The sequence below is a fragment of the Aquila chrysaetos genome, chromosome 21, assembly GCF_900496995.4.
Source record: "Aquila chrysaetos chrysaetos chromosome 21, bAquChr1.4, whole genome shotgun sequence".
Lineage (NCBI taxonomy): Eukaryota > Metazoa > Chordata > Aves > Accipitriformes > Accipitridae > Aquila > Aquila chrysaetos.
This window is the reverse complement of record NC_044024.1, coordinates 16168957-16195547: the sequence shown is the minus strand read 5'-3', so window position 1 is coordinate 16195547 and position 26591 is coordinate 16168957. Positions and strand designations below refer to the sequence as shown.

The window sequence follows — 26591 nt, the reverse complement described above, 5'->3', positions numbered from 1 at the left end:
ATGCTCCTCCCCCCCCCCTTTTTTTTTATTTTCTTTTTAAAGCTCTGGATATTGCTTCCTGTTCCTGAATACTCCTGCCAGATTTTGCAACTTTTTCAAGTGTCTTGCTGCTCAGTGTTTACCTCTGTACTTTGAAAGATTTGTATGTTAAGGAGGAAGAGATCAGACATAGCGCCAGCTGCCAAGTAAAGCAAGCTGAAAGTGGATTTCCTTAAGCTTAGGTGATACCGCGAGCAAGAAGACAGTTCAATCAAAAGGCTGGGGTCATAAGGGGCTGTTGCTTTAAATAACTGCAAAGTAGCCTGGAAGCGAGCAACTCTTTTATCGTGGTGCCAGGTAATGTTTGGGGTGGAGAGCATGCAGAGCAGGAGAAAGGGGAGGGACAAGCCTACCTGCATGTCAGCTTGCCCAGGCTTAAATTTCTTCGGGAACTATGAGTTTAGTCGCCCTTCCCTCTTGCAAAGGGGAGAGCTTATCGCAGGGCAATAAAGGCGTGAGGATGACGTTTCCTCTGACAGTGCGATGGAGGATGAATGCCAGGACTGGTGCTGCTGGGTCAGATCTGCGTTCCCGATAAGACTTGGCCTTGTGCATGTGGATGACAGCAGTCGTTAACTTTTTTTGTCAACGTTGTACCATTGATGAGAGCAGAGGTAGCGTGCGGGCGTCTGGTTTCACAGTACTGCTCTGAGGCCGGGTATAGCCCTCGCGTCTGAAGCGTGGCGTGGTGCCGAGACACAATGGCTTTTGTGTGCGGCGCTGCCCTTTCATCCCAGGTGAATTACATCATGTCCGTATTACTGTCTCAGTCTGTTTATGCTGTTCGTTTATTTTTCCCTTCTACTGTAACAGATAACAGTAAACTTGTACCAGCCTGTTCGATAACCACCAGAACTCCCCTGTTTCTATTTTGATACAGTGAGATAAGCAATATTCAAAATGTTGTGTCTTTTTTTTTTTTTAAACCTGAAAGATGGTATATCAAATAATCTTCTTGCATGCCTGAAGAGCCAAGTGTGCTAATCTGGTAGGGAATTGTTGGAAAGTCAACTGACAGTGTCTTTCATGTTAAAGTACAAGAGATGGCTTGGTCTCCCAATGCCTTTTTGCTGACGTTGGGGGTTGGAGGGATGCCAGGGAAATACTACTAACTCCTTTGACCAAGGCTGGAGGCACAGCTAGTGCTGATCTTCTGTGCTGCAAGCACTGTATCCTGTAGATAAAACCAAAGATCCAGCCACCATCTGACCAAGGCTAGGGTTTGTATTTCATCTCCCTAAAGAGTCTACGGATAGCGATTCTGCTGTGGTTAAGGAGAACCTATCCTTTTCTTGAGAATTCAAATTCTGAAGTCTGCTTTTTGCTCTTGTTGTATGTGGAAACAATCAAAATCAAAAGTAATTTCTTCCATTCTGCTTATTCTGAGCATGTGGTTTACATGGTGGTCAGCTGGAGCTTTCTATAGCTGCGGAAATGGGGTGTGATGGGTTATTGCTGTGGTACTTTAAACAGTTCTTTTGCGACTGCATTCTCTGAAGACTTCTCTGCAAGATCATGCAAGCTCTTTAAAAATAAAATCCTTCATCCTGTAGTAGTTTTCTGGCAGGACTTACTCAGCAGTAGCAGAATGCTTGCAGCCTTTAACCTGTTAAAAACTGTGTCCTTCATTTCTCAGTCCCCTTAAAGCATTCAGAGAAAACAGTTCATTGGTTGTCTGCTGAATTGCTGTTTAATTCCTTTGTAAAACAAAAAAGGTGATCCTTTTTTTAAAAAAAAAAAAAAAAAATCTTGGTTTATCTGGACTGACTCTGCCACTGTGATATTAAACAACTTCCAATCAGCTAGCTATGACTAGCCTGTGAGAAAACCCTTTCTACACAGGGAAAGATAATGTTTAACTTTTAGGTAGAATTACTGCACTGTTTCCCTTCCTTCCCCTTCCAGGGACTTCTGTGAAACTGTTTCTCCTCAATATTAAAAACCCAGTTGAGTCCCGAGGAAAATTTTGTGTTGGTTGGATATTAGGTTAAAATATTGTTGAAATGGATTGCTGATACCCCCAAGACGAAGGACCGTTTGCTGGTGTACCCGAGCGAAGCGTTAGGCAAGCCATGGGGTGAGCTGTGCCGGTGCCGGGGAGAGGAAGCCGTGGGTGTTCCACGGCAGCGGCGCCGGTTGCACAAGGCGCTCTCTGGACAAAGTGAAATACGACTGGCAAAACTCCGGGCACTTAATTTCACTCTGCTTAAAGTTGATGCAGAACCTTGGACTTTCAGAAAGGGGGAGAAATTACGGAATCTGAAATGTTGGAGCTTGTGTGTGGCGTGCTAGCTTTTGCCTTGTTCTGAAATAACTTGCCTACTTACCATGTTTTATGTCTTCTTTCTCAAAAATGCCTACAAAACTATTGCCTTCCTCAAATGTTTTCACCAAACTATGTTGTAGCTAGGTCTGCTCCCAAAGGGGAGAGGGTCCCATCATGCTGTTTTACAGCCTCTTCTTGATAAACTGTGATAGAGACATTAGAGGGGTTTGGCTTTTTCTATCAGAGAAAATAAAGATCTGTAGATCCCCCCCCCCCCCCCCCCCCAGGTTACACTGAGGCCTTTAAACTGAAATGAAAGGGTCTTTCATGACTTAACTGAAGCTGAATTAGGTTGGTTTAAAGAAGTTTAAACAATGCAAACCAGTTCCAATGCCTGAATGAGCTGAGAAACCAATTTTAAGTGAGGCTAGAGGAGCTGACTTGGAGCTGGAGTTCTGGAGTTGGCTTCCATGACATACAAAGCTGTCAAACAGCTGGAAGTTAATTATTCACTGCAAAAAGCTTTGCCAGGGCCTCACAAGAGTTGGAAAAACACACACGGCATTTGTCAGTGTCACCTCAGTATTGCACAGAGAAAATGTTAAATATTTCTCTTAGATTGAATTAATGTTCTCTGTGGTGTTAGGTGGGGTATCGAAGTCAGTGGTAGAGGAGGGGAGAGTGTGCAGAGATGGAAAGTTTCATAAGAGAATTTTTTGCTTAAGTTTTGAAGGCACATTATGTTTTCTTTTAGGTACTAGTATATTAGACCTTAAAATGGGCTGCATCAGAAAATAATGTACAGTTGTAAAGCTGGCATTGTGGTTAGTGATCTGAGCCAGTTCAGTTTTCTTGGTTATGAAACTCAAGTGGTGAATAAGAAACGTGGTATTACAATAAAGATTCCTTAAGTACAAACGCTGAAAAAGGTTTCCTTAAAACTAAACTTGTTTTCTGGCAGTTAATTAGCTGGGGAACTTAAATATGGCCTTCAGAACTTGAGGGGGGATTGCTAACACAGCAGAGATTTAAATTACTGGAGGTGCTCTCTTTCCTCCCCTTTCCAGGCTGTGCTTCAGTTTTATTAAATGCACAATGCAAATGCTACATTAAGATCAACGGAGGGGCAAAGCTTTCTTTTTTTCTAACATCTGGAAGAAAAGGCAAAGATCTGAAAGGGCAACAGCAAAGTTTGACTTCAAACTACTTGGAGCTTTGAGGAGGACCAGCATGCACAAAAAGGCCGGTTTCCTTCTCTTGAGCTGGCTGCCGCGTGTGGAGTGGTTTCAACTTGTAGGAATCTGCACCGGAGTGTCCAGGAGCCAGGATTTTACCCTGGAAAGCACACTGCTATTGCAACACCCTACCCTCCCCAGGGGAAGATTTGCTTACCAAAGCTGTTTCGGAAGGGATGGTTGCTGTGAAAGCAAAAGCAGCAATGGGTGAAGCTTAGGCAGTGCCCTGTACTTGTTCTGATGTTCTCATGCAGTGAGCTGCTCGACTGCAAGGCTGGAGATGCAGGATACTAAATTTTAGTTATGGTTAAGGTAGCATTCAACTTTCATCCCAGGTGAGGAAATCTGCCTGTTACATTTACACATAGAGCTAGCAGCTGTGCTCTTGGAGGGCTGATGGGACCTTCCCATGCTCCCCAGTAGAGCAGACTTCAAGTCAAGACCATGAGCAAGCTCAGTGTCACCATTGCAGAGTCTCTTGGGGGCAGAACTTCCCTATAAGTCTGCATGCTGTGGCTGTAGTCTCTGGGCTTTTAAGTCTTACTCTGCTGTATTTATTCCACCTGGAGTGCTAGTGTAGCTCCCTTCTTTTCCCTTTCTGTATTATAGAAGGGCTTTAACAGTAGTGAGTTTTGGGGGCTGGGCAGAAAGCCTTCAGTCATGTAGCCTCTAATTACTGTAAAACCTGGTGCATTCCTTAATCTCTGATTCTCCTTGACACTTTGTGAACTCCAGACCACCTGGAAGCTGTACTACAACTACCTGAAAGGGTAGACAACTTCAACAGGTCCCAACAGAGAAATGAGAAAGGAATGCTCATTACTGGATATTAATAATCAATATCTATGGAAAACCAGTTCCTTTTTCATTTTAAAAAAAAAAAAAAAAAGAAATTTCACTGTAACACCCAGAGAAACCTGCTTGTAGTATTTCTAGAAGTTGTACTTGTGCTTGTAATATGTCTGGCAAGAAGGTAGTTCCTCTAGCTGCCAGGGCTTCTCATTCCTTCACTTGCATGGGGCAGGAAGGAAAAAAAAATTAGACCAAGTCTGAAAATTCCACCTCCTGTGGGAATTGGCTTGCAGTTTTGTTCACCCTGAATTCACTGTGACAGCTCTTCTGAGCAGCTTCTGTGGGGAGAGGGTTTATGATGATAGCTGTGCAAGATATGGGGACCGTGGAGGCATCAACGCTGTGCTCTAGCATGGATCTGCAATGCAAGTGTTGCCTTGAGGTATGCCATGGAGTCCCACCATACTTAGCAATGGCACATAGGTGCTTACTCATTTGGGACTTAGTCATATGCAGTGGCTCCAAGATATAAAGTTCTGGTTATCCTGTACATTGCGTATACTTAATCTGAATCAGGTAAGCAATGCTTTGCCATACCTTGTTTTGAAGCAGGGGATTTATTTGGCCCCAAGATCTAATCCTTGCCTCGAGGCGCTTTAATGTGTGAACAGATTGTGATTTTTAGCTAAAAACTGACCGCTAATAAGGCATTGATTAGGTCACATTGCAGTCTGCTAAACATTGTGGGGTGACTGTTCTCCAGGACCTACAATTTGCTTGGTTCAGAATAGATTTATCTGTAGCACACACAAGAGTAGCACTGGATTACAATAATCCCCTTAATGAATGTGAAAAAACAGGTGTTTACTGTGCAAAAGTTAATGCTCCCAGTTCTGTGCACCTCTTGCACGTTGCGTTTCCCTACTGAATTGCCAAATCTGTAACTTCATGTTTACGGGGAGCAGAAGTGTAATGGCAGAAGAGGTGAAGTCTTTGCAGGGCAGAGTTTAATATAGGTATTTATATTGGTATAAATAGATGCAACTCCACTCTGCATGTAAGTAAACCTGATATACAGGAAGGTAAAACTTTGATCCCAGTCATGCGCTGTCCTTGTGTGCCAAATGTGCTTGTGTCCCAGCTCTTCCCTTGCCCCAACAAACCATTTAAGTTCTTGTGCTTCATCAGTGCCAACCTATATCTGCAAAACAGCATCCTTCGGATTTTGACTAGCATGGTGCCTTATGATATGGGAGGTACCTTCAGCAAAACTCCCGATCCACAGAGGCAGATTGTATTTGTCTAAAGACTTGAATAACTTTCCCTCTCCAATTTCACAGGAGATGGGAAAGGAGAGAGGCTGGGAAATGTTTAACTAAACAAACAGGTCTTGCTTCTGTTTAGCAATGAGCCCATTATTAGCTAAACAGGCAGCCCCTTAATCTCACCTTCTAATGTCCCTTAAAAACTGTTACAGAAAGCTTTACCTGAATTACAAATCCTGACGCCTAGGTGAGGAACTTGGGTTTCTGTGAGGCTTTTGCCACGCACAACTAATTGACTTTCCTCTTGCTTTGCTGGTGTCTGGGGTGGGGAAAGCTGAAAGTTCAGGGCAGCTGCTCTGCTTGAGACACCTCTGCAGGTGTCCCCTCAAATAGTTCATTTCCATTAAGATGCCCAAGCACTCTCAGAAGCCTGTGTCTAGGTTGGTGGTTTCCAGGCCACAGTAACATGTTTCAGTACCTATCATGATGGGACCCATCCAGCAGTTCAAGAAGCACTGGCTGAGGGTGATCCTAGCTGGTTTTATTCTAGAACCACAGCGGTAGTCCTAAACTTGGATTCTGGGCTTCTATCTTAGCTTCAGGCTAACAGGGCATCATTGAATCGCCTCTTGACAGGCAAAGGAAGCCTTGTTTTCTGCCAGGTAAGGGCGATGCCCGCATGGCAGGCCCTGTGTGATGGTGCCATAGCCTTGTTTAGTCCCTGTCCAAAAACTGCTTCTGAAGTGACTAAACTCCTGTGCTGCTGATGGCCAGAAATTACGTGCAGTTTCTGGATTCCTTTCCCATGTTGTTGGCACGAGGCATTTGGTTAACTCAATGTGATGTCAGGTTAGCTCACCTTTAATTGCCTTTAGAAATTAATTGTTGGTCCTAAGAGTTTGCATTGCAAAATATTGAAGATGGATGCCGATTTGTGTCAGTGGGGGTTTGCTCTGAGCAGGGGGGAGTAGTGCAGGTGCTGATGGAAATGACCACTCTTGCTTCTGCCCTTGTTGCTCCAGCATCAAAACGACCAGCTGACCACTCGCATGTGTTTATCTAAAGCAGAGCTGAAATTGCGAGAGAAGTCTCTGGGGGGAAAAGTGTCAGGAAAAGACTTAAAACTGTCATCTAATAACATCCTGGTGAACTGATTAGCCTGAAACTTAAATGGAAGATATTTTTTTTCTTTAAGGGTAAGACTTGTTCACAACTGATGGCTTAGTAGCTGAAGTGGTTTTGCAGGCTGATGGTGACAGTTCATTAACGAGAATCCCTACGCTACATCTTGTATTGCGCATAACCACAAGCTATATTTGACTAGTGAGACATGCAGAAGCGAAGGGGAATAAGGCAGAACAAGCTCTTTTTGCTTTTTTTGGCAGGCTTTTTATTTTCTTGTTGTCACAGTCTGTTCTGTGCTTATGAAAGTAAGTCAAAGCTTCTGGCTTGACTTAATGCTTAATTCCTTACTTGCTCCTAACACCTGATTCCAGCTCATTTTATAACTGCTGATAAGCCTTAGTTCATCATAAAGGATGGTTGTTGCGGTCTGGCTGATTTTTTTTTTAATTTTTTTTTTCCTGTTCTCTGTGTGATGTACTTCTCATTACAAGGAGCTTTCTGAATAAAAGATGAGTTTAGTCACACTGAGGAGAGTTGCAAGACATCATGCTTAGCCATCTTGGATCAAAGGCATTACGTGAACAAGCTGGAAAACTAATAAGCACTTCCTCAAGTGAGAGCCTTTGTGGTTTAACACCAATTCTACGTTTTTTGATAGCTGAAAGTTGGATAAGGTTTCTCTTAATGGAGGAAAAAGAATTGGTCTCCCCATTAAAAAGTGTTTGGCTGGGAGGTTAGCTAAAAATAGCACTTCTGTAGCAGCCTTTATTCCTTCACCATGCAGTATCTATTATGAATGTTGTGCAGCTGATGGTTTAATGCAGTGAGCCTCCTGACTGGCTACTCTGCGAATCCACTTTTCCTCTGTTTAGTTTAGAGAGAGGCCAGTGACAATTTTCTTGTCTCCCTTCCTGCCTTTTTTTTCTCTTAAGAGCCTCTCTGTTATATTGGGACTGCCTGACGTTCCTGCAGATAGTATCAAGTGTCCTCAAGCACTTGCTTGTCACAGAAATGAAAGCAGCTTTGTTCTGCTCTGTACATGGTGAGCAGAATTGCTTGAAATTTCTTCCTACCATAAAACTGTTGATGCCTCTGATGGCTTGTCATGATGTTCAACTGAGTAAATGAAATCTGTTGTTAAAATCTGGATGGAGTTTGCCATCTGCCACCAACTGTTTAAAAGCTGAGCACACCTCTATGTTTGCTTCCCTCTGAATTTGCATTAGAAACCCACAACAACATTTATAGTTCACAACCAAATTTCACTCATTCACTTAAACATTTCTCAGTTGCTTGGCAAAGCAGAGGCTGATCTATGGCTTTGATTGCTCAGTGTCTAGGGAAGTACTCAACAGTACTGTCAAATTTAGAAAAGAGGTGTTAAGAAGTAGCAGCGGAGCAGGGAGGGAGTCAGACCCATTACAGGAAGGGTCCCTAAGCCACCAGCTGTGTACCTGGCATCCCTGAGCTCCTGGAGATACCGCAATCCCTAGTGACCTCACTCTGTATAGGATTTATTTTTAACTTCATGTAGTTTAAAGGCATGTTAAAATGTAAATTGCCAAAGTGTTCAGTCTAAACTAATGACAATGCGTGTCCTATATGGGAGTGAGGAGTGCTATGGAGAGGAATGAATTCTAAATATGGTTCAATTCTGCAGCTCATAGGTAATCGGACATACCTTTCAGCTGAACAAGCACATGGAGATGACACTTATTCCATCAGCTCATGTTGACTCTCCAAATGCTAGTGAGAAACTTTCCAGTCTGTTCTTTAGCACTTGAACATCTAAGACAATGACTTTTATACAACACCTGGGAACTGAGCATGGATTCCCCTTCTCCTTTGCAGGTGCTGAAAGCATCGTTGCAATTATGATTGGCAACCTGAAAGGCATGGAGATCTTACACCGGATTGAGAGTGGCATGAAAGTGACTATGGTTATTGAAGTGGGGAAAAAGCATGGTCCCTGGATGAATCAATACTCCATCTTCTTCATCTCGGTGTCGTTTTTCATTGTCACAGCAGCAACTATGGGCTACTTTATTTTTTATTCTGCTCGGAGACTCAGGATCGCAAGGGCCCAGTCCAGGAATCAGGTGAGTTTGTGTGTGCCATTGCTTTTTTTTATACCCTTGAGCCTCCATGCTGTGGATCTTTAAGGCAAAATACTTGTTGAGCACCAAAATTACTGAATTTGTTCGTTCCACAGGAAGGAGAGAGTGTGATCTTTAAAATGCTAAGAGATGTATCTTTAAGCAGCTTAAAACTTTCCAAAGAAATGGCAGAAAGTAAACAGTCTGGAGAAAGCAACTGATCATGTTTAGCTAACTTTGTCTCCTATAAATTTTACTCCCTGAACTGCAGTGCAGCCGTAATGCGGATGTATTGGAGGCGGTGAGAGACCTAAACTGCTTTTAGCTGACCCTCACACTTCCCATGTAGCACTGCCTATGTGCTAGCTGTAATGCGAGACATGACTGCAAATGTGTCTGCAAAATGGTGCAAGACTTTGGCCGCCTTTCTGTAGACCACAAATTGGGAAGCTGCTGCTTGTTGAAAGCTGCTTTCTGACTGAAAGCCTTATGAGAATTGCAGTGACAGCCTCAATTAGGAATTGAAAAAAAGCACTGTTTAATTGTGTTCTTTTTAAACTGCAGGCAGGGAGTTGCTAATGAGTTAAGTTTCCAAGTAACTCTCTTCTGTGCAATAATCTGATCAGCTGATAGGACTAACGCTTACAGCTTTGTCTTCAGTCTGATCAGACCCGCCTTATACCTGCTACTTCAGGGCTTAACCAAATGCCTTAAAAGTGAGAATAAAGTCCTGGCATGACATCTGTCAAAGGTGATGGGCAGCAGCAGGAACAGGATCTGAGTGGCTCAGATGCAAGTACTTACTTCAGCCTTGCTCTTAGAGCTGTGTTGCAAAGGAGACCATTGGTATTTGCAGTGCTTCTTGCGGGAGCTACCTGAACTCTGAAAGAAGAGTTGTTACAGAGTTCTCTCCTACAGACAGCAATAGCACGAGCATCTCACTCTAGCTGGGCTCAGAGTACGTGAATTATCTCTGGATCACTGGTTAAATAGTTGAAGAAGTGACAGATTTCTCTGCCATCGCAGATGACCTGCCCTACTGAGCTGCTCTGCTGTCCTGGAGATTTTCAGGCCTCTTGAGCAAGATTCTTCTGAAATAAGCTGATGAAGCTAGAAGTTGGACACAGGTGTTCAAATCCAGGCCAGTTTCAGGCTTCTGTAACATTTTAGGACTGGCTTCTTTAAAATGTTAACACGCAGAAGCATCGTTGTTCTTGGCAGGCAGAGAGACTAGCTAAGGTGAATGACAGCAATATTCCTGGAGTTGAATGGGTTCAAATATTGGCCAGAGTTGAATGCCGGGTTCTCTCTAGTAATCACAGAACCTAACTCAGTCTGGTTTGTTCTGAAATCCTGTTGTCTAAGTGTAACCTTGTGGATGATGGTCAGCTGGCTATATCCTTACTGAGACTAGAGATCTAACAGCGAGCCAGACTGTGTTTGTGCCTCTTCTAAGCTGTGTCTGCCTCAACTCCTGGACTACACCTCCTTTAAGTGCTTTGTTTTAGCCTCTTTGCATGTTCTGGGGTTATGCCACACCTGGAAGTGGCGTGAGGATACGATAAGGGAATAGTCGGAAGAGTGGTATTGGAAGTTGTCATCTGCCTGGGAGATGTAGCATTGCTACTCCTGGATGTCATACGGAGCTGCCTCTGTAGTACCTTTCATGAGGGATGGCCTAGAGCTCTGTAACTTGATGCTGTCCTCTTGCTGACATCTGTGGACAGAGATGCACACTGTCTCCTGCTGCTGAATTCCCTCTTTCATTCCCTGCCATCTACCCTAGTGTGAGAACTCCGTTTAATGCTAAACAAACCTGGGCAGGAAAAAACTGTGTGCCCTAGAAGCTGGTCTGCAAAAGACACTGTTTATCAAATCACATGAAAATTTTTCCTCCTTTGAAGGTATTTAACAGAGCAGTTGTCAAAGTCCAGCTCTATTCTGAACTATCAGGCTTTCAACAAGCCACAAATGTTGTTAATGCCTCCATGGTAGATGGTACTGGGAAAATCCAGTCTGCTTGGCTAGCACCTTCACCTATCTTGGGCTCTGTGTGCACAAGGAGTTTACTGTAGATTGAAAAATAGCATTGATAAATGACATGCCAGTTCCACATGATTTCAGCTGAACTGAAATCAAGAAGCCTTAAAAAGTGCTTTATAGAGTATAAGAATAGAAGAAAGCTTTTCTGCTCTCAGGGGGTAAAAATGTACTATTTTGTAAAAGTGAAACTCAAGACGATCCAGAGTCGCTTTCAATTGTTTTTATACTATGGCATCTAAAAACTGACCTCACAATGATTAGATAAGCAAAGAATAACAAGAAAGTTCTTGTTAGTGAAGGTGAACTACTAAAAGGTGATGCTATAGTGTTCCCTGTTAGCCGGCTGATTGGATCTTCAGTGTATATCCAAAGTTTGAGACTTTGGCTTTGGCTCCGTGAAATACTAAATATTAGTCAAACAACTGATCAGCTTGCATGCTGCATGGGCACCTTTCCTGTCATTGTTCAGCCCTTTGGAAACTTGGATTGCCTGGACTTCAGTGTGTTACTTGGTGGAGTAAAGGAGTGTGTTTTGTCTCTTTTATTGCACAGGCGTTGAAGGGCTATACATTGTTTTGGGAGGTGTCTTTAGGAAGCAGTCAAGTGTGTTGATAGTTAAGTATTACAAGTTTTCCCTTTTTCAGAAGTGAACTGCTGTTCTGAATGCATCTCAACCCAGCGTTACTGCTCTTCAAAGTATCTGTCTGCTTTTTTGACCTTCCCTGTGGGATTATATTGCTATTGTGTGAGCAGTCTTTTAAAGTGCCAATCTACCACTTGAACCAAAACGAACACTTTTGAATTGCTCTGCAGAGTGCTATGATGAGCTAATTGTGATATGTGATAATGATGCTCTGCAGCTTGCCTCTTGTATGTTCAGGTTCCTCAATATTTGTCTTGCTCTTGTGGACTGAGCCACTGTCCCAGGAGAGTTCTTGCTCTGGACTGAAAAGGGCAATGAAGCTTGAGTCCAACTTGCTTGCTAAGGGGTAGAACAGAAAGAGGGGAGACCATTTGCTAGATGTTTTGTCTCTTCTGCAAAGGCTTCTTGAAAACAAAAGCCTGGCTAGATGTGTGTTTCATTCATGCACGGAACTAGTAGGAACCCCAGCTTGAATTGGATGGCTTCCTAGTATTACCATATTGGCAATATGTTTTTACTTTTCTTTTAGCTTGGGAAAAATTGTCAGACTTCAGTGCTTTCTGAAGCAATCTCTTGTTTTATAGACAGTCAGGCCGTTGAGTGCCTTTAAACTTTGCCGTTTGCCAATACAGCTTCTGTACTTCTTGGTATGACTACTTGCTTCTTCTGGTGAAGGCACTTTTTCTGGATGGCTTGATCATATATAACTCAGGTTTTAAACATGTTCTCCTCTGCAGACTTTTCTTGAAGGCAGCAGCTCTCTCTCACTCAGCTTGAGCAGGATTTGGATACAAGTCAGTAATGTAAAACTGTGCAGAGTGTTTCTTTAAAAAGTTGAGTGACTATTGAGAAGAACCAGTCATGTTGTCTTGTGGTCCAAGCTAAAATGTAAGTTTAGTAGCACATCTGTCCTAATTGTGAGTAAAAATAAAGTAGCTTTTTCCTGATGAGCTAGCCAGCTAAACTGTTTACAACCTGCTAGTTCTTATCTGAATGCATATTTTCTTTTGGGTTTGAAATTCAAGTCCCCACCTCTGTGATCTCTTACTGCATCGTGAGGTCTGTGAGCAAGAAGGTGGAAAAACAAGGCAAGTGTGGCAGGTGGCTTGCTACCTTTCTAGTCAGCAGAGCAACGGGCAAATTCAGTTCCTCAATATATTAACCTTTTGTAACATCACTGCCCATTTTGCATTATTATCTGTGGCCTGGTTTCTAATTTAAGCTCAACTCTTCACTTCCAATGATTTCGTAAAGATTAGATGTTGCAGCTGAGAAATGACCTAATTAATGGCTTTGGAGGAGGTGAGTTGCTCAACTTTCCACAACTCAAAACTGGCTTCATGGCAGTAGCTACCTGTGGGGAAGAACTTCCTTAGCTTACAGGAAGGAGAAAAGCAGGAATTCCTGCCCTCCTTTAGGGCTTGCCGGTCTCCATTGCCATGACTCTGCTCGTGGGGTGCCGGGAAGGCATCCTTATGCAGAAAGGGTTGGAGATAAAATCAGCAGCATTGGATTAGGGAAGACTGAGGACTAAGCAATAGCAAACCTAGTTTTCCCAGTTGGGTACCTCTCTACTTCAGCATGCCAGAGCTTGGATAGGAGCTGGGACCTGACCTGTTTTGTGTATCTTGTTGCTTTTTTCTTTCTTTTTTTTTTTTTTTTCCTGCCTCAACTTAGCTATTTTTTGTAGAGTTGCTGGGTTGGGGCTTTTAGACTTTTAATGTCATTAACATTTAATGTTTGCTTGAAAAACTTGGCTTCACAAAATGCTTTGACATTCCAAGCTCGAGTATCCTGGATCTCCTGGTAGGCTATTCAATAAAAAGCTTCCTCTTGCAATGTTCCTCCATCCCCCTGGAGGGGTGTTTTGCTGTACTTACCAAAATCAATGTTAAAGGTGACTTTGCCATTGGTGCATTTCTCGAAGAGCAATTAAACATGTGCCCAGGCAAAACTTAAAATATTGTTTCAGTAAATTATTAACAATACAGCTAGTTGGGTCCTGTCTAATAAGCTTGGCCTGCCATTAGATGTGTAGATTAGATACTGTATGAGGGAGTACATTCCTAAAGTTTAGTTTTCAATTAATAACAAGTAGCGATGACAGATAGTTCTGGCCGCATGTGAGAAGTACTAATATTGCTACATTCCTGCTCTGTTGATGTTACCATGTTTGCTTGCCCCCACTTTTGGGGGCCTCAGGATTTACTGAGATGAGTAGGTGGCTGCTTCGCTGTGGCTTCAGTCTGAAACATTGACAAGGGGAACATCATTCTGAGGTTAACCTTAAGTGACATACAGAAACATATATTGATGTCTTCAGCAGAAGAACTTTACAAGCTTCAAAGAAACCTTGACTAGTTCTTGTTCCTAAAAAATATACCTGAAAACTTGTTTGCATCCGTCACCTTTGGATTGTATGTATCTCTTCCTTGATAGTTGTTAATAGCTGTCAACTATTAAACTCCTAAAAGTGTGCACGTGGATGCTATACCGTAGGACCCCAAAACAACACCAATATACAAATAGGTCATTTTGCACCAAAACTGTTTGATAGGGTCCCGGCAGACCATATAAATCAACTTGTTCGCCAGTAACCGCTTGAGCACAGGGAATCTTGTGCAGATGTGAATTACCAATTCTCGCCAAGTTTGTTAGGTGTCAGCAGCAGCCCTCCACCCACTTGTTCCTTCTGTACTTGTGCCACCAGCACTGCACCTTTATCCCAGAAAAGATTCCTGTAACTGAACTAAAAGGCATAAGGGGAAGTAATGTTGGAAAGCTGACGGTGCACTGAGCAGCTGAATTAGGAAGAGGGTTTTTGGCTAGCTGCAAAACTTGAGTGGAGTGTGTCACTAAGATAAGTGCTGTGTTGGGGTGGCGCTGCCAGACCTGCCTGATATGCCTCTGTGTCCTGAGGCAATAAGTACACTGGGGAGGGAGAGGACACTCATATTCTTTGTGTTGGCGGAAAAGCATCAACCTATGACCTTTAAACAGAGATGTTGGCTCCTGTGCTAATTAAATGCTTTGCAGTGACAGCTGGACAGCAACAGTTGCCAGGCAAGCTGGGCTTCTGCTGTCTGCTCATCTCTGCCCTGCTATCCTGACAGCAGCAAGCAAATTATTGCGTGAAGGGGAATGCTTCCTCCTCTGCTTTCATTAAAGCTGCCCTGTAACCCACCAGGGGCTAGTCATTTGATTTGTTTCACACCTTCTGTTGCAGGAAGGGGGAGAACTAGCTCTGAGCCCTTTTTTTTTTTTTTTTTTTTCCTTCCTTTGTGCATGTTACTTTGAACTAATATTGAGGTAAAACTGCATTCTTCCACTTGACAGGAGTGGTTGGTTCTAGGAGGCTCCTGAGCTGTTTGTGTGCCCTGTAAAGCAGTCATGGCAGAGGACTAGTTCAGGGTAGCTTGGTGGTAGCTGAGCTGACTGGCAAAGAATCTTGTCTTTCATCAGGATGTGAGTTTGTGCCAGGGAGTTGTCATAAAGTGAGTAGTTAAAATTACTGATTGTTGGACTCAATGTTTGGTCTTCTGTACCAAGTCAATTTGAAGGCTTCTACTTGTTTTGGCTAGGTTTAATTTGATCAAGGTATCTTCTCAAAGAAGAAACCCTTGAAATTCCTGTGCTTTGTGAGAAGGTTAGGTAAAAACAAAGCATATGCAAATGCCTTGGTGTGTCATCCAGAGTCAATAACCACATCAGTATGTCCTGAAACTCCATTTCGTGTTGTCTCTAAATAGCACAGTCATGCTTACTTGGCTTGTTTTGATAATATCTGGGTTATAAAACTGGTGCCTGCTTGCAGTAGGCACCTTGGTAAGTACTAGTAAACATGACTTCAGAGAAAAATGACTGTGTTTAACCAGGACTGCTTTCTATTACAGCGACAACTAAAGGCCAGGGCTAAGAAGGCCATTGAACAGTTACAGCTGCGCACCCTGAAGCAAGGGGACAAGGTATGACTGATCCCGTAATCGCACCCTTTGCACAGAACCCAGAGAGTGGTCCTTGGTACTGGGGCAGGATGCAGAAGTCTCTCTGAGCCTGTAACTGTCTCTTGCAGAGATGGTTCATTTTTCAGACTAGGCCCTTTTCTGGGGTGCAAGACTTTTCAATTTGGACATTCTTATAAATCAGATTATTGTTTTAGCTGCTTGCTTGTAGTCTTGCTGAGGTGAGAGGTCCTAATTTGCCAGCATGGATGCTTAAAGGTAAACTAGTGTATCTAATCAGCTTCCCTGACTATTCTTTTTGTAACTAAAACTGGAGGTAGCAGTTTCAAAACCTCTACGGTAGTGCCTCAAATAACCCAACAATGGCTTGCAGATGGACTGCTAAACCACAGGATTAAATTTTCAATGCTTCTGTTGAAGTGTCAGCTTGACTATGAGTAATCCGCACAAAGTGTTTATGTAAGATTATATATGGGAGTTATTTTAGATTACTTTAGCTAGACCCTTTTGTCTGCAGCAAATCTGACTGTAGTTCAAAGGAAGCTTTCAAAGTCTCTTAACACTAAATTCATTTCACTGCTTTAGGAAACTGGTCCTGATGGAGATAGCTGTGTTGTGTGCATTGAGCTGTACAAGCCGAATGAAGTAGTGCGCATTCTGACTTGCAAGTAAGTTGTCTTCCAAACTGCCCCTTAATCCAAAATCTGGAAGCATGCCTCTTACTGGTTGTTCCTTCTGCTCTGTTAACAAAGCTGATCAAACTTTAATCAAGCTGTTGCACAGCAAGAATTCTTGAATGTCTGTCAAACAGTGTTTTGAACAACAGGAACTGTATAAATACACACTTATAGTGTGCCCTGATGGCCTGTGTTCATAACTTCCCCTGTGAGTGGCTTGACAAGTATAACTTGGCCGACCACAGTGCCTCTCCAGGGGATGCCAGGGCTTTTTAAAGATTTCTTCCTTTGCTGCTGTATAAGAATGCTATCTCTAAATTGCAGATAACTGGCAAAACTGTGTCCATTTCTTGTCACTAGTTTACTGGTTACTAAGAGGGTTGTCCTCCTACTAAACTTGTTAAACCATGCTAACTTTGGTAGTTTAGAAGAAAGCATTTCTATTCTTGTATGCATCGTCTGAAATAGAGACCAAAATAGAGCTATAGCAGTTTATTTTTCTAGAATTCTCTACCGTTGTATCTCATGGCTGTGCTTCTGTGGAAGCCCAGTATTGTAGCACTGACTTTATTTTGATTTCTGTAGCAGTGTTACATATCAAGGTGCCGCGATTAGATCACTGGTCGGCCCGGACCAGGGAAGAGACAGATAACACACATGGTGTGAGTGTCAACTCCGTCCTTTATTGCATAGTTAATTCCTTTTATACTAACAACGGTAGGTGGGATTACTGATATGTCATAGGGAGGCAACGACTAGCCTTCTACCTTTCTGTGACATCGCGAGATCTTCCGAACGGTGTACCCTACAATTTCTCTTAAGATGAGCAATGAAGCCTTTTCAGGGCTTAAGGAAACTTGTTTTGTGGTACTTGCCCTTGTGCCTGCTGAATGAAACTGCTCTGGCAAAGCTTCTAAAATCAGAGGGCTGCAATGTGAACTGCCCAAATTTTGTGTGGGAAGAGGTTTTGTAACCCTTGGGGGGGAGGGGGTGTTACAAAAAAGCACGTGGAAAAATTTTGAGGTAGCAAAAATCAGGTTCTGAAGAATGGAAAAATCTGTAGCATCTGTTGTGTGCTGAGCAGTGTTATTTGTCAAACACTATCAAATCTGAGCACCTTTGATTACCTTTGCACTGGGTTACAGTTTTGCAAAAGCTTTCTCTGCTCCCAAGCAGTAGGACTTCTAAGCTGTTTAGGTATCACAAAATTGGCCTGTTAAGGTGTTACCAACAAACTTCCTTGATCTAATGCTAAATATTTTAGAAAAAAACAAAACTGAATAAGCTTTCAGGCACATGCATTAATGATTATCCAGTTGTCTTGTCAGGTTTATGCTTGTGGGTAGTCCTGTTTAGTGATGAAGTAAGTCCCATGAGTACAGAGGCATTTAGACAGGCTCTAGATACTTTTGGCTGATAGGAGACCTGACTTCTCATTATTTCCTTATAAACCCTGCTAATCTTCATATGAACTTGCAAACAAAGCATGACTTATTGGGTTAAGAGGGGAGTAACTTCTTTTGAATATATTCGTTATACACAAAGTTGCTGCATTATGCTTTGCTCTGAGAATGCTTTTCCATACATTTTGTGATATTTCATTCCTCTTTGGCCCAAATGTAGCTCTAAGAGGCATTAGCTTTAGATGACTGCGTTTACTTGATAATCTTCACCAGTGGTGATCTCTACCAGTATCAACCATACTAAATTCTCTCTCACATGAGTTATAAACTGATATTTACTGCAAGGATGTACTTGATGTCAGTGGTTGACCTCAACAGTGAGACCCTACTTGTTGAAAGCATTTAACTATATCCATGAAAGAAACAAGCAATTGAATGCTCCTGTGAGTCACATCAGTGATATCTAAGTATCTGGGGTGTGTGTATTTGCAGAAGGCATTCTTGTCCAGATAGTCAAACTGAAGGCATTTATAGTAGCAGAGGTACACAAGACCAGTATTAAGTCCGAGTACTTAAAATAGTCACGCATCAAGGAAGTTTCAGGTTGTACTTTAGACATTATGTTGGTGCAGCCGGAAGGAGGTGCTGGTTATGTGGGCTGAAGTGGAGAATCCTGGTATTATACTGGGGCATACAATACTGAGCACTGGATGTGGTGACCTCTTCACTTGTCTCATAATAGAATTCTGATTAATACTGAGCAGTGCCTGTCTGCCATGCTATTTCTATTCAAGCTGAAGGAACAGGCAGATTACAGGATTTCAAGTCATCCTCCTAAATCTGTGGCCTAATTCAGACCCATTGTGGAATTGAGTGTCTTCATAGAAGCACACATTTGCATCTGTAATGGCTGAACTATATTTACTTTCTTGAGTACACAGCCTGCCAAATACTCCCTTGGAATATACAGTGACTGCATAGACAAAGTAAATGTGCGGAAGTATAGTCTATCTTGAGGACAAAACTCAGTGAGATGATTTTTCTATATAGTTTTAACAGAAACAAGTGCTATTTAGTCATCTGCATCTGCATGACAGAAGTTAACCTTAAAGCTAAGGCTGAGATGTCAATACTTGTATTAGTTAAATTATCAGTTGGGAACATATTGTACACAGACTTAAAAAAAAAAAGCTTGACTGATGTAGCAAAGATGATAATGTTGAATTCTAGCAAGTTGTATAGAAATACTAATAAGCATAAACCAGCTACAGGTTGAGAGATCAACTACCCGTAAATTTCAACTGAAACTTGTGGCAAAATAAGGTAATCAGTTCTAGACTGAATAAATTCTTGGTGTTTCTAAATGGGCCTTCATAGCTGCCACAAACAGTTTTCCTGGTGTGAAACCTAACTTGTTGGTTACCTTCTTCCACCAGCCATCTCTTCCACAAGAGCTGTATTGACCCCTGGCTTCTGGAACACAGGACATGCCCGATGTGCAAATGTGACATACTCAAAGTTTTGGGTGTTGAGGTAAGCCAGTAGTTTTTCTTAGTGCCAGATGCCTTTATCAATATTATGCTAGTGTAGTAACCACATATTGAGCTATTTCATGCTGCTTCTAGAGTGCAAGTGATAAGCACAGGCGTTGCCATGTCAGTGGCGAGATGCTACAGGACTAATTGCCGTGTCCAATTTAGCAAAGCCTGCAGCTGACCTGGTCTGAGTTGGTATCATCTAAAGCCTTGGGTAGAATGTCAACCAAAATTGGTTGTAATGCATGACTGAAGACTTGCTCTCAGCTCTTGTGCTTGCAGGTAGGGGTGTTTCTCAAAGCTTCAGGCTGACTTTGACAACTAATACTGTCCCTGAAACCAGCCTCTATTCAGTTACTAAGTACCCAGAGTGCTTGAATAGTCAATGTGTGGCATGTATGGCTTTCCTGGAGCCACATGACTTCCTAGGATACATAAGGAATTTCTGATGTGTTCTGCAACTGCTCTTTGTGGCAAGTGCCAGGGGAAGATGCTGTTGCCAATGCCTGACACTGCCTGGAGCAGCTAAAATGTATGCCAGAGTTTGCCTGGGGGAGGGAGATCTGCACTGAGTGGAAGGAAGAATCTATTTTCCTGGTACTGGGCAGTAGAAGGGAAGAGCTGGCTGAAGAATGCAGAAGCTGCATCTGAACTTCCCACTCAATTAGCCAGTAACTGGTTTTCACTTATGATGCTGGAGGTTAACAGCAGAGCTTTTTTCAGTTTTAAATTTATTTTTTTCAGGTAAAAGTTCACTAGACTCCAGTCCTTGCAGGTATTGGTCTCCTGGAAAGATGCAGCCTCCTACAGAGTTGTAACTTAACCATTTTCTCTTTTTTCATGAAGGTGGATGTAGAAGAAGGGGGCGAGTCTGTGCAAGCCACAGTATCTAGTGGGACATCAAATGCCTCTACAGTTAATGAAGAGGATAATCATAGTGAAACAGCATCATCTGGATATGCTTCTGTACAAGGAGCAGACGAATCTATTCTGGAGGAACATGCACCATCAGAAAGTGCGTCTACTGTTTCATCTGTCTTGCTAGATTGCATTGCACTTTGTTGCTTATGCTGTGAATTTGGGGGGTTTGCCTTAACATCTCACAGTGCTTGAACACCTTGTTTTTCAGGGTAATCTTCATCTTCCCTTTTGTTTTAGTACTTGGCTTTGAGACTTAGTCTTTGTTTTCAAATGAAACACAACATAAATGTGAATTAAAAACTGGAGCCTATGAAAAGAGTAGTTGAAAATTGGAGGCTTACTACTTAAAGGCGAAAGAGATTTTTCTGAAGATGTCCCTCATTTTGTTGTCTCTCTGGAGATTTCATTTGGATGAGTGAGTGTTGCTTTGCCACCCGATCTGTCTGCTTTAAGTAGTTAATTACTTACAGAAAACTTTTGAGGAGTCAGTCATGCTCTAGCTTAGATGATGCAAAATGAAGATGACGAATACATCAATTGAATTTCAGATTTTGCCAAGGCTGAGTCATCCTTGCACACTTTCAGACAATTTTAATTGGAAAAGACTATCAGCTTTTCCAAATACCTTGTCTTTTTGAACAAAAGCAAACTAATTGAAAATGTCTTTTTAGTGCTCAACTTTGCCAACAAATGCTCATTGTTGCTGTTGATTTAAAAAAACGGAAAGGTTCCAGGTAAACAAAAGTAACTATCCCTAGGACTGTGGAATGGTCTTGGGAAGAGGAGTAAGTGGGGGAGCTTTCACAGGCAAAAGGGATGCTCTGGCTGTGTCTGCTTAGATTTCTTGTGGGAAGCCTAGCTGATAGGAAAGCACGGGATTTGCTGCCTGCGTTCTGTGGGACAGGTTGCTCCAGCGAGTGGCGTGTGTATGGGAGTGTACCCCATTTAGGCACCCCAGTAGGGCAGAGGGCACTTCCTATCAGCTAAACATCAGAAATTGAAATTGCATCCCTATAAGCAGCTGAAGTAATGCTGAATTAGTTATATGGCTCAGGCCCTCGTGTATTCTCACTTTGAGTGGCAAGGGCACACACTAACATCAGCCTAACAAGGTTAGTCTGTAGGGAGGAGGCCTTCCTCTCTGAATCAGCCTGTCCCCCACAGCTTATCCTGAACCTAGTCTCTAGAATTTGCTCCTGATGCCTGCGTTCAGCAGCCCTAAAGTTATATGAGAATTGCCAATCTCCTTATAGTTGGATTTCATAGCCTCACATGGCCTTCTGCTGCTTGAGCACGCAACCTAGCCTTGCTCAGCAGTAGTGAGAAGTGAACTCCAGAGCTGAGCAGACACCTCTGGAAATGACAAGCAGTGTCAAGTACGGGCTCACAAACTAATGAGGGGCGGCAGAAGAGCGGTAGCTGGAGCATGGCCTTGGATTTCCCACTCTGCAGGAAAAGTGCTGGGAAAAGACCACTACAGTGGGCTTGTGGAAATAAAGCAAGCGTGGTTTGCTTTAAGGTAGTAAAGCTTGCCTATGACATTTCTTAACTTGTCTTTTCTTGGTTTTGTTCTGGACAGATGACAACATGCATCTTGTAAACAATGAATCCCAGCCCTCTGCTGTGAATGTCCTTCCACACATTGACAACCCAAGTTTTGAGGCAGACGAAACACAAGTTCGTGAAGTCAGGTCCTAAGAACATGCCCAGCAACACGGTGTAAGCCTTCTGCAAGAAGCTGCATACTGCCATCACGTGTATACCAAACATTGCAAGACTGTAGCAGAAAAATATTGCCTTGGCAATGCTCAGATCAAATAGACTTCTTGTTCAAATCATAATTGTATGGTTTGCCATTCTTAAAACTGCATCTCCCATGTGGAATTTAGTTTTAGCACTCTTCAGATAAAGCTGTCTTAAATATAAAGAAACCATCAGATTTTAACACTAAACCAAAAGTTCCATCTTCAGCAAAGCTTCTCTTCAGTGTTTGAGTCCTTTAAGGAGAAGATCCTTTGTTGTAGCTGTCTCTACTGGGAATTGTTTTAACTTGGGCTTTTTTTGTGGTTTATTGTTTTAATTCAAGTGGATTTTCATTGTAAACAAATTGATTTTGATCTGGTCTAATACTTATTTACCAGGCACAGTTTGGTTTAAAGCAACACTGTATTTAATATTTCAGTGCACTAATTTGATAGGAGAAAGTATAAACTAATGCCTGTCAAACTGGATTTTGCCCACAGTGTCTTTGGTTCTCTAGTAAACGGACTGATTCGCTACCTCTCAACTCCAACCTGCCAACCACGCATTCCTAAAGGGAAAAAAAAGAGAGCTGCAAGCTGACAGGCCAAATCTGACTTGCACAATACTGTAAAGGGAACAATTGCAGGAACTTTTCAAAGCTGTTAATATTAGACAGTCTGAAAGATCCTCTGTGATTTTTGGAGTAATGACCATCTCTAGCACCAGCAATATGCCAGAGTTCTGTCTTTGAGAGTCTGGGATGACTTCAGGAAGGCTGAACTGAAGATGAAAAGATAGATTCTTCCCAAAGGATCTGCTGTGTTTTGTTCAGAAAATGATCCAGCCTCTGAAAAATGCTGGACTGTTGCTGTGCATTGTCTTGCCTGTGTGCTAAAGCTGCAGGGAGAGCTGATGTCCTGTAAACATAATAGATGATTGGAAGAGTTGTCTGCCATCTGTGGGGAGTTGAACTGGGGTCGAAGAGAAACACTGGGTGCCTCAATAGTAAGTGTAAGGCCTTGCCCAGCAAAGGTAACTAAGGACATCTTACAGATGCACTTTATTTTTTTATCTCTGTATCTATGGCTTGTTTCTAATGTTAGCAGAACTTTGTCTTAAAGCCCACAATAAAGTACTCTTGAATCTGGAGGGGAAAAGCAATGCATTTTCTTAGCTGTAATGCAATTAAAATTGTTGTAAATATTTTGTGATTTGTATTGAATTTGAAAATGTAAATAAAACTATATTTTGATGACCCTGACTGACATTAAATGTGGATTACCAGCTCTTACATGGAAACAGATGCTGAATTTGACCTGTCCCACAACCCCAGAACTCATTCAGTTTTGGGAGGCCAAAAAGCAGCAAACTAGTTGGAATGAGTGCTAATTATGTGCAGGGTGCTAGTTACATGAATTGAAATTGTGTTGAGAGGCTTAAGCCTAGTAGCTGTATGCTATATAAAAGAAAAAACAAGCAGCTTAGGATGTGCTCAGTGAGCTGCTCAATATGCCTCTGAACTGTTCTTCTAGGCATGTTTGGCACAAGGTAGTCTTACATGAACTCTTCAGATCAGGTTGCATCTCACTTTCCTCTGTCAGGTTGCTCAGCATCCCTCTGTTACTCAAAAGTTTATGCTTGCTTTATAAGACAAAGCATTTTAAAAATAATTACATGTCCTTTGTTCTGTACTATACTATTAGATGTAGTAAAAACTTGTCACTCCCCTGGCCAGTTTGGTGCTTCCTTTTAGCTCAGTTCTAAGTTGAGTAGAGTTCTAAGTTGAGCTTCCTTCTAAGTAGGAAGCATTGGTTGGGTTATGAGCTCAAATTGCAAAGCTGAGTATAATCAGACTTCACTCTGAAGCTGTATTTTGCTGTGATCACATTTCTATTCTACATCTGAAGTGCAGAGCAGAGAAAGGAACAGCTGAGCAGTAAATAGACAATTTCTTTTTCATTTCAAAAAGCTTTTATAAATTTATTGTGGTGTGTAAGCTGTAATGTAGTAGAGTTTCATGATGATATGCTCTCATGAAATCATCTGCCACTCTTTTGTGTTTAACAGGAACAAGATTTGACCTTCAAAAAGAAAAAGGGGGGGGGATTCAGATCAGTTCAATACATTGAAAGGCACTTTGGCTTTTTTTTTTAAACTATACATTTGGGTTGCTATCTTTACAGGATTCTAGCCTTCTATTTACTGTTTAAGAGCAATAAATCTGCCTTTTTTCAGTACTTGTATTTCTAAGGGTAAGGTGGATGCACAGCATTTTCTCAAGGAATGCACTAGTGGAATGCTGGGGGATGCAGCAGTTCAGGTCAGTGAACTCATACTACTGTAGTATCAGATGATGTGTTATGTGTTCTGTAAAGATGTGGACTTGCTTGGCACTCAAGGCACTTACACTAATTTTCAGATTTTTTTTTTTTTTTTTAAGATTCTTGTATTGAATGTTAAATACTGCTAAAGGAATAAATGCAGCGTTTGTACCTGAACAGTATTTGAGCTACTGCTAGGCAAAAGAATTTAATGCTTCTCTGGTTTTGCAGCTTAACCTGAGAGTTTGCCGTGTTCTTGTGCATGCAGATTTATTTGTAAATATTAGCTGTGCAAGGGTTTTTGTTTAAAAATGAAAGTGTGCAAATTTCATGCATGCAGTGTATGGTACTAAACTTGGGTCTGTTGCTGTCTGACTTTGAAAAAAACCACTGTCTTATTTCACTGAACTCTGCAGAGGTTTTTCCCTTTGAGAACATTGCTACAGTTCTACCTGCTTTAAAGAAATTTCAAAGCTCCACTCTCACTTTGTATTTTCAAGTTTCCATGGCTAACAGCTGTCTCTAGCTGACCCTACTTTGAGCACTGTGCAGCAGGTTTTTTTAATTTTTTTTTTTTTGTGTGATTCTGTGGGCTTGAATGGCTCTGTGTTCTGTATACATATATACGGGCACTATGGCATGATAGACTCTTTCCTCTAAGCAAGAGGCAAACAGGAATGTGCCTGGGGATAGGGTTGTTCCTGAAATACAATGCAAGCTTGCTGTTATTGTGCAATAGTTTGGGGTTTTGCTATATATACACTAATATTTGCATGTAAGGTGCTGGAAATTATGTGCCCACGAGTGGTAACGGTTGCTAAAATGTGTGCGTCTTAGACTCTGTTAATATTCCCATTGAGTCACACAGACATGTCAATTATTCTGCCCCCAAAGAGAAAGCAGAACAGGCTCCAGCATCATCTCCGAGTGTTTACTCACTACTGTCATTTATCTCTCCCCCAGGAAAGCTCTGATCTAGACGCTTCACTCAAGCGCTTGCATGTTCTCGAAGGGGGACTGGGAAAGATTTTTTTTTTATCCCTGCCGGAGAGGGAGCATTGTCACCTGGTGCTGGATTACTGTGCTTTCTTGTAAACCAGGCTTTACAGCAGTGGGATTTTATTTTAAATCCCAAATGAAAATAATACAATTTTCTCATCTTGAGGAAAATTTTCAGGTGTCCCTGTAGAAATGTAGTTATAGCTGAGATTTTTGCGTAAGGGAAAAGCAGGACTGGTGATGAGGGGCTGCAAACATATAAAAGCAGTTTGAGTCAAAAGGGCAGTTGGACTCTTCCCATAGAATGGAGAGACTTAGTCCATCTCAGTCTTTAGATGGAAAGATCTGCACTTGTCAAGTGACCTAACAGTTGGACAGAATACACACATCTACTTTGGCTGTGTGATTTAATGTAATTTCATTCCGTGTTTAACATACACCAGCTCAGAAGGTAGCCCTGCCTTTCCCCCCAGGTTTAGACTGATGTTTTTCCTGTGCAGATTTGAATAGAGTTCTGCTCCTGCAGGGGTGTAATGGCTGGCATTTTGGAATAGGTGAAAGAAAATCTACTGGCTTTGAGAATTTAATTTTGGCTCTAAAGGAAACTTGAAACCAAATTGCAGTGTTCACCCACTGTGAATTAACAACTATGTAATTCTCTGCGGTGGTTGTTCAACTGTTGGTTACACAGAGTGAAGCCAAAATTTATAGCTATTTATCTTTTATATAATCTTGGCTATGGTTACTTGAGGGAAGTAATTTACTATTTCTAGGAGGTCTTTAATACAGTGAAAGAAAAATTCTGCAGCACTAAATGGATCTCTGTTGCTGTAGAATGCATTGATTAGAACGTAGGATGATTGTGCACTGATTAAGAAAGAATTTAAGTGCCTATAAATAAATTCCTCCAAGCCGATAGAGGGGCACTCTTTGCATCTTAATAGTTTTTCGTTAAGAATCCAGTGCCTGAGGGAATTGGAAAAAAGACAGACATTCAAGACCTTGAACCAAGGGAGAGGAAAACAAAACAGACATTTTCCAAGCAGTAGCATTTTACTGTTAATTTTTTATCCAATTAACGAAGTTTGAATGTTACATAAGAAAGCAACATATGTCCTAACATGTCCAGTGTCTGGGAGATGCCAAAAGCCAAGTTCTGGGTTGGAAATGCCAAGGGCATCTCTCCTTACAATTAGCATCGGAATTAGAAGACCTGTGTTTGAGCCTTAATAGGTATTTCCTATACAAGGGCTTGGCTAATTGGGGAAAATTAAATGGTAAACACTCTCTCTGGGAATGCTCTTAGAAGAGCAGCATCCATGCAGGAATCACTATCGGTTCAGCTGGTAAATCTCCAGGAACCTGCTAATGTCTGTTACTCTCTGTCACTTCAGGTGAGGGGATTGAAGAAACTGTCTCATGAAGAGTGACGTGCTAGTATATCTAGGAGTTGTTTGCCTTGTCTTATTAATGTTTCATCTGTGTTAGTTACCACATGCTGGCTAATGCCTTTTAATTCATTTTTC

General features: G+C 42.0%; 1 protein-coding gene across 2 annotated transcripts in view; it reads left to right on the top strand.

The window, feature by feature from the left end:
• RNF128 (ring finger protein 128) overlaps positions 1–23017 on the top strand; it is a 43891-nt gene extending 20874 nt beyond the window's left edge. For both annotated transcript variants that reach the window (XM_029997137.1, XM_029997136.2), the window contains exons 2-7: positions 8574–8821; positions 15398–15469; positions 16052–16134; positions 18983–19079; positions 19928–20096; positions 21582–23017. In XM_029997137.1, coding sequence (XP_029852997.1) covers positions 8574–8821; positions 15398–15469; positions 16052–16134; positions 18983–19079; positions 19928–20096; positions 21582–21700 — 788 coding nt within the window. In that variant the 3' untranslated portion in view covers positions 21701–23017. The remainder of the gene's footprint in view (positions 1–8573; positions 8822–15397; positions 15470–16051; positions 16135–18982; positions 19080–19927; positions 20097–21581) is intronic.
• Positions 23018–26591: the final 3574 nt, after the last annotated feature.